This window comes from Dendrobates tinctorius, unplaced genomic scaffold, assembly GCF_039654945.1.
Source record: "Dendrobates tinctorius isolate UK_male_01 unplaced genomic scaffold, ASM3965494v1 ptg000310l, whole genome shotgun sequence".
NCBI lineage: Eukaryota > Metazoa > Chordata > Amphibia > Anura > Dendrobatidae > Dendrobates > Dendrobates tinctorius.
In genome coordinates this window covers 3340393-3358015 of record NW_027361977.1, presented here as the reverse complement: position 1 = coordinate 3358015, position 17623 = coordinate 3340393, and the positions used below count along the sequence as shown (strand labels likewise).

General features: G+C 42.3%; 1 protein-coding gene and 1 long non-coding RNA gene across 9 annotated transcripts in view; both read left to right on the top strand.

Annotated features, from left to right (window-relative positions):
• SERAC1 (serine active site containing 1) overlaps nucleotides 1–17623 on the top strand; it is a 1540408-nt gene that overhangs the window by 242388 nt on the left and 1280397 nt on the right. For all 8 annotated transcript variants that reach the window (XM_073561007.1, XM_073561005.1, XM_073561004.1 and 5 more), the window contains one exon: nucleotides 9536–9633. In XM_073561007.1, coding sequence (XP_073417108.1) covers nucleotides 9543–9633 — 91 coding nt within the window. In that variant the 5' untranslated portion in view covers nucleotides 9536–9542. The remainder of the gene's footprint in view (nucleotides 1–9535; nucleotides 9634–17623) is intronic.
• LOC141073664 (uncharacterized) lies at nucleotides 9640–14722 on the top strand. Its single transcript, XR_012227035.1, has 2 exons — nucleotides 9640–12888; nucleotides 12978–14722. It is a non-coding gene; the product is annotated as an uncharacterized lncRNA (long non-coding RNA).

Below are 17623 nucleotides of genomic sequence, written 5' to 3'. Positions count from 1 at the left end.
AAAATTGTTTTTATTGTATAAAAGCGACAAAACATAAAAAAATGATATAAATGAGGCATCGCTGTAATTGTACTGACCCGAAGAATAAAACTCCTTTTACCATACGCGGAACGGTGTAAACGCCCCCCAAAAGAAATTCATGAAATGCTGTTTTTTGTTCATTCTGCGTCCCAAAAATCAGAATAAAATGCGATCAAAAAACTCACGTGCACGAAAATGGTACCAATAAAAACGTCAACTCGTCCCGCAAAAAATAAGACGTCACATGACTCTGTGGGTCAAAATATGGAAAAAATTATAGCTCTCAAAATGTGGTGATGCAAATTCTTTTTCAATTAAAAGCTTCTTCTAGCGTATTGCAGCTGACAAACATAAAAACCCGTCATGAATGGTAAATCAAACCCCCCTTTATCACTCCCTTAGTTAGGGAAAAATAATAAAATTAAAAAAAAGTATTTATTTCCATTTTCCCGTTAGGGTTAGGGGTGTGTTGGGATTAGGGTTGGAGTTAGAATTGGGGGGTTTGCACTGTTTGGGCACATCGGGGCTCTCCAGACGCAACATGGTGTCTAATCTCAATTCCAGCCAATTCTGCGTTGAAAAAGTCAAATGGTGCTCCTTCCCTTCTAAGCTCTGCCATGCACCCAAACAGTGGTTTACCCCTACATATGGGGTATCTGCCTACTCAGCACAAATTGCACAATAACTTTTGTGGTCCAATTTCTCCTGTTACCCTTGGGAAAATAAAATATTAGGGGCAAAAATATCATTTTTGTGGAAAAAAATATAATTATTTTTATTTTTATGGCTCTACGTTATAAACTTCTGTGAAGCACTTCATAGAATCATAGAATCGTAGAGTTGGAAGGGACCTCCTGGGCCATCTGGTCCAACCCCCTGCTCAAAGCAGGATTCGCTAAATCATCCCAGTCAGATGTCTGTCCAGCCTCTGTTTGAAGACATCCATTGAAGGAGAACTCACCACTTCTCGTGGCAGCTTGTTCCACTCATTGATCACTCTAACTGTCAAAAAATTTTTTCTAATATCTAATCTGTGTCTCCTCCCATTCAGTTTCATCCCATTGCTTCTAGTCTTTCCTTGTGCAAATGAGAATAAAGATGATCCTTCTACAATGTGACAGCCCTTGAGATATTTGTAGACAGCTATTAAGTCTCCTCTCAGTCTTCTCTTTTGCAAACTAAACAATCCCAAATCCTGCAACCTTTCCTCATAAGACAGGGTTTGCAGACCGGTCACCATTCTGGTTGCTCTTTTCTGAACTTGCTCCAGTTTGTTGATGTCTTTTTTAAAATGTGGTGCCCAAAACTGGACATAATATTCCAGATGAGGTCTGACCAAAGAGGAGTAGAGGGAAATAATGACTTCACGTGATCTAGACTGTATGCTTCTGTTAATACATCCTAGAATTGCATTTGCTTTTTTTGCTGCTGCATCACACTGTTGACTCATATTCAGTTTGTGATTTATTAGTATACCCAAGTCTTTTTCACATGTGCTGTTGCTTAGGCCTATTCCTCCCATTCTGTATATGCTTTTTTCATTTTTATTGCCCAGATGTAGTACTTTGCATTTCTCCCTGTTAAAAACCATTCTGTTAGTTGCTGCCCACTTCTCCAGTTTATTTATATCTTTTTGAATCCTCTCTCTCTCTCTTCTCTAGTATTAGCTATCCCTCCTAGCTTTGTGTCATCAGCAAATTTAATCAGTTTACCCTCAATTCCTTCATCTAAATCGTTGATAAAGATGTTGAACAATAAAGGGCCCAGGACAGAGCCCTGTGGTACCCCACTTGAGACATTCTTCCAACTGGATGTGCAGCCATTTACGACCACTCGGACCGATCACTAAGCCAGTTATGAATCCACCTAACAGTTGCCTTGTCCATTCCATACTTAGTCATTTTTTCAATAAGGATTGTATGAGATACTTTTTTTCACTTGTGGTTTCAAAGTGCTCACCACACATCTAGATAAGTTTCTTGGAGGGGTCTAGTTTCCAAAATGGGGTCACTTGTGGGGGGTTTCCACAGTTTAGGTACATCAGGGGCTCTCCAAATTCGACATGACACACGCAGACCATTCCATCAAAGTTTGCATTCCAAAATGTCACTACTTGCCTTACGAGCCCCAACGTGTGCCCATACAGTAGTTTTGTCCCACATATGGGGTATCCGCGTACTCAAGACAAATTGTAAAACAACTTTTGGGGTCAAATTTCTCCTGTTACCCTTGGGAAAATTTTAAAAAATGAGGACTAGAAAATCATGTTTGTGGAAAAAATATGATTGTTTTAATTTTCACGCCCGGGCATTATAAACTTCTGTGAAGCACTTGGGAGTTCAAAGTGCTCATAACACCTCTAGAGAAGTTCCTTGGGGGTCTAGCTTCCAAAATGGAGTCATCTGTGGGTGTTTTCCACTCTTTAGGCACATCAGGGGCTCTCCAAATGCAACATGGGTCCGATCTCAATTCCAGCCAAAAAAAGTAAAATGGCGCTGGTTCCCTTCTGAGCTCTGCCATGCACCCAAATAATGGTTTACCCCCACATATGGGGTATCGATGTACTCGGGACAAATTTCACAATAGGTTTTGGGGGCCTGTTACCCTTGGGAAAATAAAAATTGGGGTGAAAAGCCCATTTATTTGAAAAAAATATGATTTTTTAATTGTACGGCTGTACGTTATAAACTTCTGTGAAGCCCTTGGGGGGGTTCAAAGTGCTCACTACACATCTATATATGTTCCTTGGGGGGGTCTAGTTTCCAAAATGGGGTCACTTGTGGGGGGTTTCCACTGTTTAGGCACATCAGGGGCTCTCCAAACGTGACATGGCGCCCGATCTCAATTCCAGCCAATTTTGCGTTGAAAAAGTCAAACGGCGTTCGTTTCCTTCCGAGCTCTGCCATGCGCCGAAACAGTGGTCCCCCCCCACATATCAGGTATCAGCGTACTCCGGAAATATTGCACAATAACTTTTGCAGTCCAATTTCTCCTGTTACCCTTGGTAAAATAAAAAAAAATTGGACCTGAAGTAATTTTTTTGTGAAAAAAAGTTAAATGTTCTTTTTTTTAAACATTCAAAAAATTCATGTGAAGCATCTGAAAGGTTAGTAAACTTCTTGAATGTGGTTTTAAGCACCTTGAGGGGTGCAGTTTTTAGAATGATGTCACTTTTGGGTATTTTCTATCATATAGAGCCCTCAAATGTGATGTGGTCCCTAAAAATAAAATGGTGTTGTAAAAATGATAAATCGCTGGTCCACTTTTAACCCTTATAACTTCCTAACTGTTTCCAAAATTGTGCTGATGTAAACATGTGGGAAATGTTACTACGTTTTTTGTGTGCCATATCTATGATTTAAGGGCATAAAAATTAAAAGTTGTAAAATTGCAAAATTTAGAAAATTTTTGCCAAATTTCCTTTTTTTTCACAAATAAACGCAAGTTATATTAAATGAAATTTTACCATTAGCATAACGTACAATATGTCACAAGAAAACAATATCAGAATCACCAGGATCCATGGAAGCGTTCCAGAGTTATGACCTCATAAAGGTACAGTGGTCAGAATTGTAAAAATTGGCCCGGTCATTAACGTGCAAACCACCCTTGGGGGTAAAGGGGTTAAAGAGCACCATGTAAGTGGACCTTTGATCGGTCATGCACACTGCACTGCCATTCACATATAGCTCTTGAAATAAAGCCTTTAGGAGGAGTGTTAAGGGGCCCGGCAAAGTATGCTGTAGCAAAATCCACTGATCGTGTGTGGAGGAAGTGTTGTAGTTTGTGGGTTGGTGGGGTTTGTATGGCAGGGCTTCTTTTTTGTCCCAGTCCGGCCCTGGCTAAAGGGTTACATGTACACATAACAATTTATAGTTACAGTATTTGATCTCATAAATTTAAGTTATGCCAATTTTTTTTCTCACTTTACTGGTGTGACAAGCCAAGTTGGAAGCAGGAGAAAAGAGATGGTGATTTAAGCATTGGAGACAGTTGTATGCAAATGCAGGGCACCAGGTAGAGTGACTATAAATGAAATATTTATAATCACTTTTCTATCCACATGATGTGTGGTTACTAAGTTATTTTTTGCATTACCATATTTTTTTTAATTAATTTTTAGTGTTTTTTTTCTCAGTTTTCCTTGCCTATACCTATATTTAAAAAAAAAAATCTGAAATTCACCACTGAGCCTCATAACAGATTTATACTTCCTGTTCTATAGAAATTACTTTTCCGCAAGCATCTAATTATCATCAAAGGCTGGCTTACATTGAAAAAGTGAATAACTGCCCTAATTTCAATAGATAATAGTCCCAGATCTCCTCCTCCTCCCTTATTCCTACATAATGACTTCTGCATGAGTTGCATAACATTTATATGTAAAACTTACAGTGGGTGCGGAAAGTATTCAGACCCCTTTTAATTTTTCACTCTTTGTTTCATTGCAGCCATTTGGTAAATTCAAAAAAGTTCATTTTTTTCTCAGTAATGTACACTCTGCACCCCATCTTGACTAAAAAGAAACAGAAATGTAGAAATTTTGCAAATTTATTAAAAAAGAAAAACTGAAATATCACATAGTCAAAAGTATTCAGACAGTTTGCTTAGACATTCATATTTAAGTCACATGTTGTCCATTTCCTTGTGATCCTCCTTGAGATTTTTCATCTCCTTCATTGGAGTCCAACTGTGTTTAATTAAACTGATAGAACTTGATTTCTAAAGGCACAAGCCTGTCTATATAAGACCTCACAGCTCACAGTGCATGTTAGACCAAATGAGAATCATGAGGTCAAAGGAACTGGCCAAGGAGCTCAGAGACAGAATTGTGGCAAGGCACAGATCTGGCCAAGGTTACAAAAGAATTTCTTCAGTACTCAAGGTTCCTGAGAGCACAGTGGCCTCCATAATCCTTAAATGGAAGAAGCTTGGGACCACCGGAATTCTTTCTAGACCTGGCCGTCCAGCCAAACTGAGCAATCATGGGAGGAAGAGCCTTGGAGAGAGAGGTAAAGAAGAATCCCGAGATCACTGAGACTGAGCTCCACAGATTCAGTAGGGAGATGGCAGAAAGTTCCACAAAGTCAACTATCACTGCAGCCCTCCATCAGTCGGGCCTTTATGGCAGAGTGGCCTGATGGAAGCCTCTCCTCAGTGCAAGACATATGAAAGCCCTCATAGAATATGCTGAAAAACACATGAAGGACTCCCAGACTATGAGAAATAAGACTCTCTTGTCTTTTGAGACAAAGATTGAACTTTTTGGTGATAATTCTATGCGGTATGTATGGAGAAAACCAGGCACTGCTCCTCACCTGCCCAATACAATCCCAATAGTGAAACATGGTGGTGGCAGCATCATGCTATGAAGGTGTTTTTCAGCTGCAGGGACAGGACAACTGGTTGCAATTGAAGGAAATATGAATGTGGCCAAGTACAGAGATATCCTGGAGGAAAACCTATTCCAGAGTGCTCTGGACCTGAGACTTGGCCGAAGGTTCACCTTCCAACATGACAATGACCCTAAGCACACAGCTAAAATAACAATGGAAAGGATTCAGAACAACTCTGTGACCATTCTTGACTGGCTCAGCCAGAGCCCTGACTCAACGAATTGAGCATCTCTGGAGAGACCTTAAAATGGCTGTCCACCAATGGTCACCATCCAACCTGATGAAGAGGATCTGCAAGGAAAAATGTCAGTGGATCCCCAAATCCAGGTGTGAAAAACTTGTTGCGTCTGTGCGCCCTCTTCCTGAACAGTCACAGTGCAGAAAACCGGAACACGGTGTAGCTGAGGAGTCCGGAGTGGAGCAGAGCAGCGGCCAGCGAGGAGAGGTGAGTATTTTTTTTTGTTATGTTTGGAGCAATATATGGGGAGCATTATACACTTGATAATTATATATGGGCCCATTATACACTGGATCTTCATATATGGGGCCCTTTACACATTGGAGCAGGGGTGGGCAACTAATTTTCCTGAGGGGCCACATGAGACACTGTGACTGTTGTGGAGGGCCAAACCAATAGGCTGAAATTAATTATTCTCAATATTAATATCAATATATTATCATTATTATGTTATTGATAATTATATTAATTGTATATTGAGCAGAATTAAGTACATACACTGCATGAGCCCCACACAGCCTCCCCATACACTGTTTGAACTCCACACAGCCTCCCCATATACTCCATGAGCCCCACACAGCCTCTCCATATACAGCATGAGCCCCACACAGCCTCTCCATATACAACATGAGCCCCACACAGCCTCACCCATAAATAGCATTAGCCCCGCACAGCCTCACCCATATGTGGCTTGAGCCCCACACAATCTCCCCATGTTCTGCATGTCGCCCCCACAACTTCCCCATGTGCTGCATGTCGCTCCCACCATCTCCCCATGTGCTGCATGTCACCCCCACAGTTTTCCCATGTGCTGCATGTCACCCCCTCAGTTTTCCCATGTGCTGCATGTCACCCCCATAGCATCCCCATATGCTGCATGTTGCCCCCACAGCCTCCCCAAGTGCTGTATGTCACGCCTACAGCCTCCCCATGTTCTGCATGTCACCCCCATAGCCTCCACATGTGCTGCATGCCGCCCCAATAGCCTCCCCATGCCCACCCAAACATCCTATACATACCAAAAAAAAGAATACTACATACTCCTCTCGGTCCTGTTTCCTGACGCTCTGTTTCTGTTCCTGGCTCGGGTGCGTTGGCTCTCCGCAGTACACAGCTGACGTGATTAAATGACGTCATCGCGTCAGCTGTTTCACACGCTGATTGGTGGAGGAAGTGGCCAGAGGCCCCTCCTCCACCAATGCAGTCAGCACAAATGAAGGCAGAGAGCAGGCGGGTACAGTGCGGCCTGTGGACCTCTTGTTTCCCGCCTCACAGATGTCACAATGTGGCCTGCGGGCCACACTTTGCCCTCTGCACTGGAGCATCATATATTGTGACTTGTTATACACTGGAGTATCATGTATGGGGACTCATTTTACACTGGATCATCATATATGGGGCCCATTATACATTGGTGCATCATATATGGGGCACATTATATATGGAGCAATATATGGGTCCCATCATATACTGGATCATTATATAAAGCCCATCATATACTGTATGGAACATTATATGTGACCCATTATGTATCAAGCAGTATACTGTATGGAGCAATATATGGGGTTTATTATACTGTATGGAGCATTATATGGGACTCATTCTGTATGGAGCACTATGTGGTGCCCATAATACTGTATGGAGGACTATACTGTCTGATTTCTGACCTATTGTAGAATTTACAATAGATATCACTCAAGTAAATCTTTGGCATTGTACTGTACCTGTATTTCTCTGCGTATTTGTGCGTCATGAATGTGTTAAAGGGACCCACTGAGACTCTTTGGCCAGGGACCCACAAAAACCTGGAGCCTGGCTCTGCATGTAAGATTGGATTCTCTGTTTTGTATTGCTTGGACTTAAACCTCTTAGTGACCGAGCCAATTTTTACCAATCTGTCCACTGTCACTTTATGTAGTAATAACTCTGGAACCTTTAAATGGATCCCACTGATTCTGAGATTTTTTTTGTGACATATTGTACTTCATAATAGTGTAAAATTTTCTTTTCTATGACTTTTTAATGAAAAAAATAGAAATTTGACAAAAATTAATTAATCTTTTAATTTTTGTGCCCTTACATCAGAGTTATGTCACACAAATTCAGAAATAACATTTTCCATATGTCTACTTTATGTCAGCTCAATTTTGGAAACATATTTTTTTTGTTATAACTTCCTAAGGGTTAAAATTTGAACAGCGATTTCTCATTTTTCCAACAAAATTTACAAAACCATTTTTTAGGACCACATCACATTTGAAGTCACTTTGAGGGGTCTATGTGACAGAAAATACCCAAAAGTGACACCATTCTAAAACTGTACCACTCAGTGCTCAAAACCACATTCAAGAAATTAATGAACCCTTCAGTGGCTTCACGAGAACTGAAGCAATGTGGAAGGAAAAAATGAACATTTACCTTTTTTCACAAAAAAAACTACTTTAGACCCAAACTTTATTTTTGCAAGGTTATCAAGAGAAAATGAATCACAACATTTGTTGTTCAATTTCTCTTGAGTACACTGATGCGAAATTGACTGGAATAGAGAGTGGACACCATGTCGTGTTTGGAGAGCCCATGATGTGCCTAAACAGTGGGCGCTCCCCATAATTTACCTCATTTTGAAGCCACACCCCTCAAGGATTTTATCTAGGGGTATAGTGAGTATTTTGAACCCACAAGTACAGCACAGAATTTGCTAACATTAGATTGTCATATTGAATATGTTGTCATTAGGGTTGAGAGGAAGTTATCGGTTATGCACCAAATACGGTGGGTGCTTGAGTGACATGCTCGAGTCTCTGCCCCGTATGTTTTGCGGCTTTTAGAAACCCCCCCAAAAAATATACAACATACCTGAGTGCCCAATGCAAACTGGAGTAGCGAGCATTTGTGCTCAACCCTAATAACGACATATTCGATATGACAATCTAATGTTGCACTCAGTACCGTCATATCATCAACATTTTTTTTTTTTTACTTTTGAAAAACTCCCAATTCTAACTACAACATCAACAGAACCTTAGCCCTAAATGCCAAGAATAGAAAAAAATAACACTTTTTATTTTTTCTAACTAAGGGGAGACAAAGGTGGATTTGATTTACTATTTTTTTTTTAATTTGATCACTGTGCTAGGAGTTATTCTCTATTATTGCCGAGAACCGGCCGGCAGATCTCACTGAGCATGCTCCCGCCATTTTTTTCTAGGAAGGTGACATGGAGGGGAGGGGTGGTAATTTTTCTCTTCTCTGATTTGCTAGATCATATCAGAGGAGAGAGTAATGAATTTTAAATCAGACTTTTTTTTTGTGATCGACGTTATTCGGTGAACCGCAATCACGTGTGACAGAGGATCATGAAAACCAGCCCTGATCATGTTCTCCAGGGTCTCAGCTACCCCCAGTAGCCAATACCAGGAGATTTTCCAACACTGGGGAGTGCTATACCCTTATTTCTCAGCGCCGTTAAAAAGCAGTGCTGAGGAATAAGTACCCTTAATTGCCACAGTTAAAAGGCATATTGATGGTCTTTAAGGGGTTAAATGTCAGCTAAATATAGCCGCAAGTTTTTTGTTTCCCATGGTCCATGTAACTGCTCTAAAATATCAGGCAAGATAATTGCCCTCTTAATTTTGTAAATAAAAAAAATAAATACAGCCTAAAATCAGAAGTATTGTTTGACACCAATTCTGTAATTCTGAGTCTTTCGGTTAATACAACTACACAGCGTGTTGCTGATTGACCTTTATGCTATAACATTAGTATTTACGGTATACCGTATATAAAAAAATTATTGTACACTTTATTGCAACATTTTATGCACTTTACATCAATACTCTTTTTAGATATGTTTTATGTATAGCATTTTTTTTCTGTGCAGGTAAAATATGTCGGTAGCAGCATATTGTCTCATCTGTTGTAGAAAAATGTCTGCACCTGGGACATCATCAAGACATAACCGCAGCTGGAAAGACATCAGTAAGTTCAATATCATCTGTACTTTCATTTCTAACAGCTCCAGCATATGTTTCAGTGCTATACTTACTACTCTTTATTTCCTTTCTGACTCAACCTACCTCACAGCAATGTCCTAGTAAGGAACCTTTAAAGCGGTAGACCTTTTATTATCCATCATATGTAAAATAAGTAAAAATCGAGTACAATAGCATTGTCTTCACCTATATAAGTCTGTTTTGAGTATGAATGTTTTGATCCAAAGTATTCCATTGTAGGCTCTAGCAATATGTTTAGGATCCTTGTCCTCCTGGAAAGTAAGCCTACCACAGTCTCAAGTCTTTTGCAGCCTTAAAAATGTTTTCCTCCAGGATTTCCCTGTATTAGATCCATCCATATTTCCATCAACTTGAACCAGCTACCCTCTCCCCGCTGTAGAAAAGCATCCCCACAGCATGATGCTGTACCCACGAGTTTGACGATAGGATGGTGTCTTCAGGGTGATGTGCAATGTTATTTTTTCGCCACACATAATGTTTACATTTAGCCCAAAAGTCCTACTTTGGTCCTCCTCTGACCAGAGCAACTTCTTCCACATGCTAGCTACATTGCCTACATGGCTTTTTGAAAATTGCAAATGGGACTTCTTAAGGTTTCTTCTTGCCACTCTTCTATGTCTTGTGGACAGATTCTCCCAACTGAGCTGTGGATCTTTGCATCTCCTCCAGAGTGATGAGGTCACCGCAATTCAAGCTCAGTGACTTCACCGCAGATCCAGATCACAGTGAGAAATTCTGATCACATTTGCTCTGTATGCTTCCTTATTGTTTATGGTCCAGTTGACGCATACATCCAAATCCTGTTTATTTATTTGTTGGGAAAGGGAGGGGGGTGTTTCAGACATGCCACGACTCCCTGAACACAATGCAAAAGCATTCTTAAGCTATTTTGACACATATTTTTGCTGAGGTTTATATGAAAATAAGCTCTGTTTTACAGCACCAGCAAAAGCTATGAAATTTCAGAAATCTCATGCACACACTTGTTTTTTTGCAGTTCAGGCTTATGCACCGACAGACCATAATGATGCCAACAGAAACAATGTTCGTGCTGTCGTGCGTGCACCTTTTTTGGGCATATACATCCACTGGAGGTGGACACAAAGATGCCTCCAGTAGGCATACTTGCCCGAAAATTATTCATTTCCAAAAATATCTTAGCTCTGCCGTCACTATTATAGACTATGTCCCCTTCAGCGCATATGCCCAAATCCCTTTTTTTCGGACGTAACCCTCGACAGGACCAAAGAAAGTGGGCAAGGACGTAATGTGAAGGAGACCTAAGTGGTCATGTCACGAAGTGACTGGCCCTGCGTGACGCGACCCGACGATCGGTTGGTCACAAAACCAACAAAGACAAACAAGAGGACACTGGGGACACAATTACAACGGTGGGCCCTGCAATAGGGACCGGGGAAATGGAAACCTCCTGCACTCTCCTAAGGAAGTGCCCTGAGCTCTCCTGATTTTCCCTATACAGGTTCTTTCAACCTGTCGCCGACTAGGATACCTTGGTCCCTGACTTGCCCTGCACCTATCCCTTACTAGGGAACTGGCAAGTGCGGACACTGGTCTCACCGCTGTACTAATAAAACACCAAGGAAAAATAACAGACAGGGAAAAACAAACAGCACTTAGCTTCCTCTGCTGTCATGCACCAGACAGCAGAGTAAGGCACCCAAACACCGCTTTCAGGTGTATGGCCACTGCACCACATAAGCTGCTAACACCACTGCTCCAGATAACTCCTCTCTTTAGAACGGTTGGGTTCCAAAGGAACTGTATTACCAACAGTCAGCTGGTGTACCAGGTGACCTTATATAGGAAGGTGGGAGTGGTCTCCACCAGCAGACTAACTAAACTTGTAGCAACACCAGCGGCCACGGGGGTAAAACTAATATTAACCCCCGGTGGCCTGAAAGGAAAAAAGTTTATATAAGAGAATCCAGAATCTGACACAGATCCAAAAATGGAACTTGACAGGTCATATATGAGTATTGCATTTTATCACCCGTTGAAGTGAATGTGTCTCAGTACTTGGCATCGGCAACTGAGAAATGTACAAGTGTTCTGCCCATACATTGCTAAGTTCAGACAGCTGATAGCGCAATATAATTTGATTGGGGCAACAGACTGTATATAAGGGCAGTTTATTAACCTAAGGCCGGGGTTACACTGGCGAGGAATACGGCCGAGTGAGAGGCGCTAAACGCATGCATTAGACACGGACAAATGATTCTCTATGGGGTCACTTGCAGCGGGTGTATATTTCTCATCCGTATCCTACGCTCCGTGCCAATCGCAGCATGCTGCGATTGTCAGCATACTACGCCCGTAGTACGCCAATGCAAGTCTATGGGTGCGCAAAAAATACGGATTACACACGGACCAGACGTGTGACCTGCGAGCAATACGCAGGTCTTTTGGCTGGTGACAGGAAATGGGCCAATCCATCATCAGGAAGCCTAGACATGCAAATGAGCTCAAAAAGCGCTCCGGACATCCCGGGAGTACGCCTCCACGGAGTACAGCAGCAGCATGGCGTCCACTTAAATAAATGTGGAGATGCTCATTGTCCTGGTGCAGGAGCGTCCCGAAATCTGGGACCAACACGATGCAAATTATGCAAACCGGGCAAGAAAGGAGGCGTTATGGAGGCGCATCTGTCGCCAGATGTACCATGACTTTGGTGACCGACCACGTGATGAGCAGCATAAAATTCGTAAGTACAACGCAAAACATGAGTAACCTTAGTGCGCAACAAAAAAGGAATATAGAATCAACACCCCCCCTTCCTGTGCATGTACTTTTTGCCTCATGAGGCCGTTAGATTTGGATGTGACACGTGGCTTCACACAGCCATAATTTGGGATTAGGCCACAAGCTCCTCATCCTCCTAGGCAAAACAATTATTAAGTGTAGCTAAAGAGACCCTGTGTATCTGCCCAATTACATATGCCACCATGGGTAGAAAGCACACCCCAGAAGGCCCCATGCCTAGACTACTGGTAGCAAATGTGACCTATCAAATATGTGAATTTGACAATATTTCCTGTCACATTGCAGTGTAAGATGTGATGAAACGCTGGCGAAGCATCCGGGACCAGTACTGCCGGGAATGCCAGCAGCGGTCCAGGAGTGGGGATGCTGGATACGTAAAAAGGAAATACATCTATTATGACCGGCTCTCCTTCCTCGCCCCAATTCTGGATCTGAGACTGTAAGTAGATACCTCACACCACATTACACAAATACTTTACAGGGCCAAAAATATTGATGTATTTTTGCCTCTGTTCTATTTCATAACAGAACTCAATCCAACCTTACGGATCGAGGAACGGCCTCAGAGACAGAGCCCATAATAGATCCTGTAGGGGATGAGGTGGCTGGCCCATCTTCTCCCCCTACAAGAAGGATGGCAGAAGATGAGGCATCACAGGACAACCCATTGGCTGCCCAACACACAACACCACCAGGACGGTCTGCTGCCCCATCACCCATCCTGGAAGAGCTGGGCAACTTGAGCAGCAGCCCAACTGGCCAGATCAGGGGATCCCCACAGGCTGCTGTTACATCCCGGCGAACACGAAGAAGGCGCCAGGTCACTGTTCAAGAGAGCAAGACCAATGTGGACACAGGGGTGCTAAATTATTTATCAAGAGTAACTACAGATGATGGGGAGGAGGCCTACTCACGTAGCCTCACCCTTTATCTCCGTGCCCTTACCCGTGAGGTCAAGCTCCGTATTAGGGGATGTTTTCAGATCCTGCTTGATGCAAGCCCCCCCCCAATACCCCATATGAGCTTTTCGAATATCTGGAGAGGTGGCAGCGCTCCCCCCGAAATCTAATGCGCTTGAGACCATCCACACAGATGCTTGCTGAAGCAGGGTCCGAACATCCTCTAATTCGTGGGCCTACACCTCATCCCCTTCCTCCCACTACCCAACCTTCTATTCAGCAGCCTCAAATGTCAGCCTCTAGCCAACCCCACCAATATGGCCACTTGTACCCACCCAGTGTTGGAGGCTGGTCCCAACCTGGTTGGGGACGATCTGGCTATCTTGGTAGGTATGAGCCACGTGCCTACCACAGCCAACAAGATGCCCCTCCCCATCATCATTACTCTGGCCAGTATCCCCAACAGTCCCAGGAGGCAGGACAATTCCAACATCATGGGCAACAGTATGGCCCCACACAGGGCGATGTTGTCCACAGTGTCCAGCAGCACCCACAGGCTGCTCTTCCACGTTCCCCTTCCCCAACCTATGAGGATTTATAAGTCTGATGGCCGTAGAAGTCCAGTGCGGTTTTACTGGTGCTCCAAATACAAAGGAAAAAACAGGTGTTCTCCATCACCAAACTTTGTTACCAAATTTAACATTCTAATTTTTTAACAATGTTTTCCAATCATATTAAAGAATCCATCATGACAGGCAAGGCTACCTCACGCCTTTCAGACAGATATTACATGTGTGTTCAAAAGAGAATATTTAAACGTGCTATACTGTAAAGTCAAAGGATGAAAATACACTACTCACTTGCAAATGCCTAGGAAAGGCGTGCTGGCCTTAGTGAAGTAGTCACCTTTTTTGCTAGCAATCTATAGTAACAAATCAAGGCGACCAGCCTTCAGAATATCACGCTCTCTCTATGTCTTAACCAGTGAGTTTTGTTTTTTCATCCTTTCAAGTATAGCATGGTTAAATATTCTCTGTTCTACAGACAGGTAATATCTGTCTGAAAGCCGTGAGGTACCCTTGCCTGTCATGGTGGAATATTTCTATGATTGGAAAACATTCTGAAGAAATGTGAGTGTTATCTTTTAGCATTAATTTTGTTGATGGAGCTCACCTATTTTTTTCCTTTCTAGTTAAATATTCTCATGCAGCAATGTTGTTATTGCCTAATTTTTTTTGGGTTATGTTACTTTTCAAAAAAGTTTAAGAAGGCAAAAAGGGCCATTTTGCCTATTGCCAAAATGTTCATATGGCAATATTATGTTTGCCTTTAAGAAACAAAATAAAAGGCAAAACTAAAAATTTGTCTGCTATAGTTAACATCTCTGTGTGATTTTTCAAAAACCCTGTCAACATACTAACATACACTAACCAATGCAATGAAACAGTCATAGAATCATAAGGGGTTGAGTAATATATATTTAGACACACTTAAAGAAACAAATTATAACATAGACACAGCATGCTCTTGCCAAGAAGTTGGAAGATAAAGTAATTAGTGAAAATATCACGCACTTTGAGGCCAGAGAGCGGTCTACGTTGAGGGTTCATAGGTGCTCTCACCCTGCGCACATTGTCCGGCCTACGCACAACACCATCAGAGGAGGAACAATCATGTATCCTGGTGAAGTTATGCAGAACCACACAGGCTTTCACAACTTCATTCACATTTTGTTCACTCAACTGAATGGCAGACTGGAGTACCCGCCATTTGGCACAAAGAATCCCAAAGGAACACTCCACCAGTCGCCTAGCACGTGATAGGCGCAAGTTAAAAATTCTGCGCCTGTGGTCAAGGTTGCGCCGGGGATATGGCCTCATGACATTGCGCGATAACTGAAATGCCTCATCTGCCACAAGGACATAAGGGACTGATTCTTCAGGGGAGCCTGGTAGCTGGCGTGGTGGTGGTAGATCCAACTGGTTGGTGCGTAGCCGCCGAGCCATTATGGAAGTATTGAAGACTCTAGAGTCTCCCGTCCTTCCATAGGCCCCAATGTCAACAATTATAAACTTGTATTGAGGGTCTACCAGAGCCAACAATACAACAGAAAAGTATTGTTTATAATTGAAGAATTGGGAGCCTGAGTTCGGCGGCTTACGCACCCGGATATGTTTGCCATCCAGGGCCCCAATACAATTAGGAAACTGGCAGTCCTCCTCAAAGTCCCTTGATATCCTCAACCAGTCTTCCATCCTGGGCTCGGGCATGACCACTTGATGGAGTCTTGTCCAGATTTCTGTACATGTAGACCTCACTATGCCTGAAATGGTTGATCTTCCAATGAGAAACTCATGGTGGAGGGCGGCATAAGACAGGCCAGTGGAGAGGAAGCTGTAGAACAACAGAAATTGATAAGTTTAGAATGCATAAAGTCCAAAAACATTAGTTACATGCCGACCAAACTTGGTAGGAATTGAGATAGAATAACACACACATATTTGGTTGCACAATGACTAAGTGATATGCAGGACATATTAGAGCTAACATTCTGGTGTGTAAGTTGAAACATATTTGGAGCAAGATGAGGGCATTAAACTTAGTCCAAGAAGGCAAAAAAACATACTTTAGCACACACATTATGAACATAGAGAATGTGGTTGTGTAGTACATACCGTATTGTGAGTAGAAGTCGCTCCTCTGCAGATATCGCTTTGCGCATCCTTGTGTCCTGAAAGGTTATCCCAGGGCGCACTGTCTCCAAGAGTCGATCAAATGTGGAAATGCTCATGCGACAGTACTGGTAAAATTTCTCAGGATGCTCCCGCAGAGAAGAATAGAGGCGGTGAAAATGACCTCTTGTGAGTCGTTGCCTCAAAAGTGGATGGACCCACATGCGTCTCCTCCTCCGCGGATCCACTATCACTGGGTAAGGTTGCCCAAAGCATCGTGACAAAAGCCAGTTAAAGAGAACCTGCTCAGTTGTATTGAATCTCAGACCTCTGCCATGTTGCACAAAGAACACCAACACACCTCGTGAAAGCAAGCTCACAAATGGACAGAATGGAGGCAGCCATCTGTTTCAGAGTGTATAAACAGGGTGCAGGCTAATGATTTAAATTGTTAGCAGGCCTCAAAACCGTTAAATGTCCATTTTGCAAGGCTGCGAGAAAATCTTGCCATACAGATTGCATACGGATGCCATACGGATTACATACGGATGCAGACATGCGCAAAATACGCGACCGCACCTTGCTTACGGATGACCTACGGAGCACTATTTAGGGGTCATTCATCCGTATTACGCATGTAAACTACGGACCGTATTTTGCGCTGGTTAGTGTGACTCCAGCCTAAAGGGAATCCTAGTAGAAGAATAGATGACCAAAAATGAACATGGGTATCGACAAAATGTAAATGTAAAGCGTATACATATGCAAGGTTGTGCATATAAGAAACCCAGAAAACTAGAATTGAAAAAAAAAAAATCAAAGTTTATTAGCAAAAAACACACACAATAGTAGTGCAAAAAGTACCATATTTTTTGGACTATAAGACACACTTTTTTCCTCTAAAAATATGGAAGAAAATTTGGGTGCGTCTTATAGTCCGGATATACTGGCACTGGCTGTGGTGGGAAGGTGGGGGAGCGGTAGCGTCAGAGCAGCGGGTCACATGAGGCAGGAGCTGGCGGCTGTGGCTAACTCCTGTCCCCTCTGCTAAAGAGAAATGAATATTCACTGCATTCCACACCCATGGGCGTGAAGGGCAATGAATATTCATTTTGCTTTAACCCCTTCACGACCTTTGACGCCACATAGGCGTCATGAAAAGTCGTGCCAAAACTACCCATGATGCCTATGTGGCGTCATGACTTTAACCCCTTCATGACCCAGCCTATTTTGACCTTAATGACCTGGCCATTTTTTGCAATTCTGACCAGTGTCCCTTTATGAGGTAATATCTCAGGAACGCTTCAACGGATCTTAGCGATTCTGAGATTGTTTTTTTGTGACATATTGGGCTTCATGTTAGTGGTAAATTTAGGTCTATAATTTTTGCGTTTATCTGTGAAAAAAATTGAAATTTAGTGAAAATTTAGAAAATTTCACAATTTTCAAAATTTGAATTTTTATTCTGTTAAACCAGAGAATTATTTGACACAAAATAGTTAATAAATAACATTTCCCACATGTCTACTTTACATCAGCACAATTTTTGAATCAAATTTTTTTTTTTCGTTAGGAAGTTATAAGGGTTAAAATTTGACCAGTG